This window comes from Physella acuta, unplaced genomic scaffold (genome assembly GCF_028476545.2).
Source record: "Physella acuta isolate Inbredline_101_S28 unplaced genomic scaffold, ASM2847654v3 ptg000257l, whole genome shotgun sequence".
NCBI lineage: Eukaryota > Metazoa > Mollusca > Gastropoda > Physidae > Physella > Physella acuta.
In genome coordinates, this window is record NW_026731776.1 from 308,886 (window position 1) to 315,385 (window position 6,500).

A 6,500-nucleotide genomic window follows, 5' to 3' on the forward strand; every position below is an offset into this window, starting at 1 on the left:
AATCTGGTTCCATAGTTTTATATCCTTTGTGTGGTCAGTCTAGTGCACTCGCTTTATATCCTTGTGGTCAGTTTGGTGCAACAAATTTATATCCTGATGTGGTCAGTTTGGTTCAACCGCTTTATATCCTGCGTGGTCAGTTTGGTGCAACAAATGTATATCATGTGTGGTCAAACTGGTTCCACCACCTTACATCCCGGAACTCACCTGCCCTGTAACATATCGATCACTGGCGGACATTGAACAGGTGAGTACGGATTGAGTGACTGGGCAACGGTTGAACTACACAAACAGTTTGATGCTTAGCTTTTAGCGTCAGCGAGGAAAGCCATGTGAAACCCACGTGACGCCCGTATCCTGGAGAGTCACTGGAAGGACAACTGTTTTTTTATTGCGCCCACCACATTACAGTTATAAATGAGATCTCGCGAGAAATCTTGAGTAAACACGAGATATGGCTAGAGTCAACATGGACTTTTCCATTGTTTGGCAAGTTAAAAATAAATTTAATAAACCCACGAGAATACCACGAGAACACCACAAAAATAACACGAGTTTACCACGAGAATACCAAGAAAATAGATCTACCATGATTTAAACTTTAGCTTTTTAGCCCCCAATACAGTCGTGTAACAACCCTTTCATATAATTTCTATTTCCGTGCTGTGCAATTTCTTTCAAGCATAAACACACTTTAAATTGCATAGTTATTTTATTTCTTGTAACAGATTAAGAAATTTACACAATATTTTTAAAAAATGACAAAAGTTTCGAAGAATTTATCGTTGTTATAGTTTTGGGCACATAAAAACATACAATAACATACGTTAAAGTTACATTTAGAAATACATTGCGATCACATGGACAATTTGACGACAAATCAGCGAAATGTAACGCGTCATTTAAATGACAGAAAAATATGTCCATGTACTAAAAATAGATCACCTTTGAAAAACGGCAGAGCACCAAGGAATAATGAGAGACAACTCTACAAAAATAATTTATTGATAGTCGTATTTTATACATTATAAGGTTACATAAAACATGAACGTACACGGTACACACAAAATTAACTAAAATAAAACAAACAAAAAACCCAACAACACGATTACAATATTTTTTTCATTCAGGAAAATTTTCTGACAATTTTGCAAGTTAAATAAAATCGCATTTTTAAACTAAATCTTTAGGAATAACTGATGTGTACATGCATAGATTGTTTACATTGTCTTGTTTAAAAATATAGGTAGTCGCCAGTATCTTCAACAGCTAATCATGACTCGCGTAAAACGTGTGAAAATTATTTCGCTTCTTTTCTTCATTCTTCCCTCTGAAAATATAGTGTTGTTTTAGCAGAAAAGTTCAGAAAAAACTAACTAAAAGTGCCGGAGTTTTGGTGTTTGTGAAATTTTAAAACAGTTTAAAAAATTTGGTTGCCAGGACGACAGCTAGCAGCGTCCATCCGGTCACGTGCCCGGCCAGTCCGGGACTTCCGTTGCCACCCCCCGGCCTTGAAGGAGCGCCGGACAAGTCCATCTTCCCAGTTCCGTGAATCGCTGCCGACTCTACTGCCCAGAACTTCGCCTTGGACACCGCTATGGAGCCGCTGGTAATAGAGAGAAGCTTACATAGTTGTTGTAATCAAGCTTAATAGTTGTTGTAATCAAGCTTACATAGTTGGTGTAATCAAGCTTACATAGTTGGTGTAATCAAGCTTACATAGTTGGTGTAATCAAGCTTACATAGTTGGTGTGATCAAGCTTACATAGTTGGTGTAATCAAGCTTACATATGTGGTGTTATCAAGCTTACATAGGTGCTGTAATCAAGCTTACATAGGTGCTGTAATCAAGCTTACATAGTTAGTGTAATCAAGCTTACATAGTTGGTGTAATCAAGCTAACTTGATGAGTGTAATAGTGGGGGTAGGTATCTTACTTAAAAGTGTAAGGAGCTTTAGGCACTGGCTTAGGAAGTTTCAACAGGTGATACGGTATAGAAGGTTAGTGCAATAGCACAGTGTTGTAGTAGTTGAAAATTATATGGAACTAAAGCGATTGGCAGTTGGACTCGTATGTTAGGTTAGAAAAAGATCTCGTTTGTTACAGATGCTACACAGATACTGGTCACACAGAGCACTGGCAATAGAGACTTAATGCACACACAACACTGGCAATAGAGACTTAATGCACACACAACAGTGGCAATAGAAACTTAATGCACACACAACAGTGGCAATAGAGACTTAATGCACACACAACAGTGGCAATAGAGACTTAATGCACACACAACAGTGGCAATAGAGACTTAATGCACACACAACAGTGGCAATAGAGACTTAATGCACACACAACAGTGGCAATAGAGACTTAATGCACACACAACAGTGGCAATAGAGACTTAATGCACACACAACAGTGGCAATAGAGACTTAATGCACACACAACAGTGGCAATAGAAACTTAATGCACACAGAACACTGGCAATAGAGACTTAATGCACACACAACACTGGCAATAGAGATATAACGTACACAGAATAATATACACAGACATACTGTAAATATAATATTAAATCGTATATATCTTTTAGCTCACGTGATAGAAATTTTCCCGATATTTTTGGGAGGCGGGTACCACGTGACCTCCATGGATGGCCTGATGAAGGCGGCTGTGTGGGTCAGTGTGTCGTCATCGCCATAGCACGTCATCGTCTTGGAGGCCATCGGGACCTCAGCGAAGTGGCCAGCCGTCTGGCCAAACTCTGACCGGGCCTGCAGCATGAAGGCCATAAAGTCGCGGGCACTTGGGCCAATGGCCGACACAGTCACTGGGGAGGAAAACAGGTGGTTTATGGGAGGTGTAGACTTGATGGGTGATATATCGGATTTGTCTGTTGCAGTACACGCAGAGGCGTAGCGAGGGGGGGGGGACATATGTGCCCCGGCGCCGAACTTAGGGGGGGGGGGGCTCCAAAATGGGTTGGAAAAACAAATCGAAAGTTTGAGGGGGTGGGGGTGCAAATCAAAAGTTCGAGGGGGGTGAGGGTGCAATCGAAAGTTTGTCCCCGGGAGCCATGAAGGGTCGCTACGCCTCTGCGTACACATGTTGTGTTAGAGAATCTGAACTTTACAGCCACAAATGCCTACGGTGACACGGGAGCTTACCTAATCAAAACATTCACTTAACTTCTCAACAAGCAACTAATGAAACTGTTTACTGTTGCACATATTGGAAAGAGGGTGGGGACCCTGAAGCTAATGGAGTGACCTGTCCACCAGGATCTATTGGCACCAAACCATCCCGGGAACCCGGCTGACATGTGACAGATCTCCAAACGATAATTCTATTTCCTGAGTATTTATTTTGGAATTCTTCACAACAGAACTAGTCGTAGTCATACAGCAACTGAATGAAATAACTTTGGCCATAAAACAAGACTAGGTTGTCTAACTGCCATAAAAACGTTGCCAAGACTCTGGATGGCTATGGGAAAGAAATAAAATTACCCTCTATCGTCATCAAGAGCAGTAATTAGGTCATAAGGTTATGACGGCAATGATGGGAAACTACTGTCAATACATTCAGTATTTACGAGTCTTTTCCCCTGTCATATACACATTTTATGTTTCAAAAATTCGGTTCCATTCAGTTATCTTCGGGATCCAATAATTAAAATACATTGAGTTGTTTATAGAGTGTATCACCGCCGTGTTTACATGTTGCTTGTGTTGCAGACAAGGTCACCCAGTTGTCTTCTCATCGTTGGTGTCAGCGTTAGGGCTGTTGTAGAAAAACTTTTTTTTTTTTATGGCGTATGTTAGATAGGCCGAGAGAGACCCAACCATACAGATCTAGTTTACACGGACACTGCTGTTTTTTTTTCTACTTACGGGTAGCCTTTTGCTTTCAAAAGTATAGAAATAAAAACAATTTTAAACTAAATATTTACTAAACAAATATGCAACAGGTGAAAGAGAACTTGAAAAAAAATATTTTTACTATTGACTTTCACATACTACACTGGCGTATCTTAAATGCTAGAGAAACTGTAATTTAATATATTTTTTAATTAGACCATCTTCCCCCCCCCCCCCTGTATATTTTAGTTCTAGAGACCCCCCCCCCCCACTTCTCTTTATGTAAGTATTTTTCAAACGACATGGCTAAGGCCGTTTGTTTACACAATGTGGCTACGAGAAGGACAAAAAGCCGTTAAAAAGATATTGTGGTGATTATGACAAATGCGTCTCTAGGTCGGGTGTCTTAGCATCAAGTCAGACGTGTAAACACTTCTGCCAATCAGCTCTACAAAAATAGAGCTTTCGAGGCAGACCACTACCATAGCTTGTGCATAGAAGACGCGGGCAGGCTTGACCTTTATTATTTTAACTGGATAAAACATTTTTCTGTTTTACGAGTTTCTTCAGTTTGATGTCACCCCTAAATCTTACCCCCTAATGTTGGTGGGGTAGCACCCCAGTTGCCACCCCTATGGCGCAACTGGATTATGACTAAACAAATTATCGAATTTGTACAAAAGAAAACAACGATTCCCATGCAAAATCATGTTGTTGTTGTTTTTTTAAATAATTTTTTTAACACATTCGCATTTTTGATAAACCGGGAGTGATCTCCCCTAAACTTTCTCAAATATTCTAATATAACACTACGGGGGATGGCAACTCGGGACATAGACAATATTTTAAATCCATTTTTAATTACTTAAACTTTTTATAATAGAATAGAATAGAATCTCGTAAAAAAAAAGAATTGCACACCAAATAAAATGTGCACAATAGTGCTGGATATTTTAAGTACTTTATAAACTCACATGCGTTTTTTTTTTAGAAATCGGAAATAGCGTAAATTACTACTTCCGGTCGACGGAAATTATTCAAAATTTGATAAAAGGCAGAGAATTAGAACTTTTACTTACATGTGAAATTTCATTTTTCTATCTGAAATAATCTCAAATAATTTTGAAAAACTCAAAGTAGAAAAAGTTCCACATCCGGTTATCGGAAATCGCTCAAAAGTTGATACGGATCTACGATTTTGATATAATACTTTTATATAAAATTTTATCAACCTAGCTGTAACGGTACTCAAGTTATCGTGTTTACACACACACACACACACACACACACACACACACACAGACACACATACACACAGACATACGGACAAGATTGCAAAACTATGTTTTTCCGACTCAGGTAGCCCTAAAACGTCGAGATTTGCAAAAATCTCGATTTTTTTTTTTTGCACGATTACAAGACTTTCTCTATACTTCGTAAATACGAGAAAGTAAAAATACTTAAATGATCCTTCAAGAGTCTAACCCGTTTGATGAAAGTAAAAGCCATTACATTTTTTCCACCCAACAGAACGTACGGGATCTAATGACATGACCGGCTGAAGATCAAAATATTTCTTTTGTAATTGGTGCAAGTGGCTGAGGACACAGGGATGCTAGTGTTTCTTTCAGACTTTTCCTCCGGATAAATAAATATTAAAGTCTTGTTTTTATAATGATAGTGAAATAGAGTTTCTGGGGAAACTAGGCCTACATTGTGTTTAAAAGACGTATCAAACAGCAAGTTTGTTGAAGTCGTCAAAACTAAGTAAAGAACTGCTCCAATCTTAACGAACACCGTTGGCTTACAATAGTTCACTAATATTGTGTTCAATTAATGTTAGTTAAGAAAAAAACAAACACCTACTCATAAGGTAGGATTTGGGTTAGTTAATACAGTTTGTGTTAACCTTAAAGGTCAAAGCAAAACTTCATTTTTAAAACGTGTAAACTAGTACTCACACTTGAGCGGGTGTGACCCGTATGTTGTGTCGTTGAGAATGAGCACGTAGGGCGGGGCGCCCTCCTGCAGCTCCCCGTCTATGTGTACGGGCATCAGGTGACTGCATGCAGACAACGGACCGCCCGTCGGGAAAGACGAGACACGAAAGACAAGACACAAAGACACGACGAAGACAGGCAGATCCATGGAGAGGATAGTTCCACTGGGTTAGGTTGATAAACTGGGCTGGTGTCAGACAATCGAATGTCTCCCCGGCACAACAAGCAGGCCGCTAGCAGGAAGTCAGGAAACGATGGCTGCTGGTTGAACTCAAATGTAACGCCTGGTCGGCTAACTGATCTTACTGAGACGGTAGGATCTGGAGGTATGTGACGTCAGACATCTTCCCCCTGTAAGTTGCAGCCCCTCCCCCCAGCCCCCGCCCTTACGAAAGTTGGAGGTGAACATTTCCCTGAGGCCGTGGGTGACGAGCCAAATGTCGCTCCCCTCTCTGTCATGAGCCAGGATCACATGGTTAGCCCTGGGCGCCAACAACCAGTCCAGGAAGACGCCCCCCCCCCCCATTAGATGTCAAACTCTAGGAATTATTTACAAGACTTGACGATAAACATTGGTGGCTGAGCACAAATTGGGTTCATTTCTATCAAATGGACTTCCCAATCTTCAACAAACGTAGAAAT

At 40.2% G+C, this 6,500-nt stretch overlaps 1 protein-coding gene across 1 annotated transcript; it reads right to left on the reverse strand.

The window, feature by feature from the left end:
- Positions 1–706: 706 nt before the first annotated feature.
- On the reverse strand, positions 707–6,169 carry LOC131938759 (reelin domain-containing protein 1-like). The gene is made up of 3 exons (XM_059296910.1): positions 5,820–6,169; positions 2,597–2,828; positions 707–1,606 (listed from the first exon to the last, which is right to left on the reverse strand). Exons 1-3 carry the CDS (start codon positions 6,004–6,006, stop codon positions 1,411–1,413), a joined length of 615 nt encoding a protein of 204 aa, XP_059152893.1. The 5' UTR covers positions 6,007–6,169; the 3' UTR covers positions 707–1,410.
- Between the last annotated feature and the right edge of the window lie 331 nt (positions 6,170–6,500).

What these genes read in the sequence shown, in the direction of transcription:
- LOC131938759 (XM_059296910.1), bottom strand. Translation starts at nt 6,006, where the DNA reads ATGGATCTGCCTGTCTTCGTCGTGTCTTTGTGTCTTGTCTTTCGTGTC. An exon ending in CGGGTCACACCCGCTCAAGT is followed by an intron (nt 2,829 to 5,819) that starts GTGAGTACTAGT and finishes TTTCCTCCCCAG; the next exon opens with TGACTGTGTCGGCCATTGGC. An exon ending in ATCGGGAAAATTTCTATCAC is followed by an intron (nt 1,607 to 2,596) that starts GTGAGCTAAAAG and finishes CTCTATTACCAG; the next exon opens with CGGCTCCATAGCGGTGTCCA.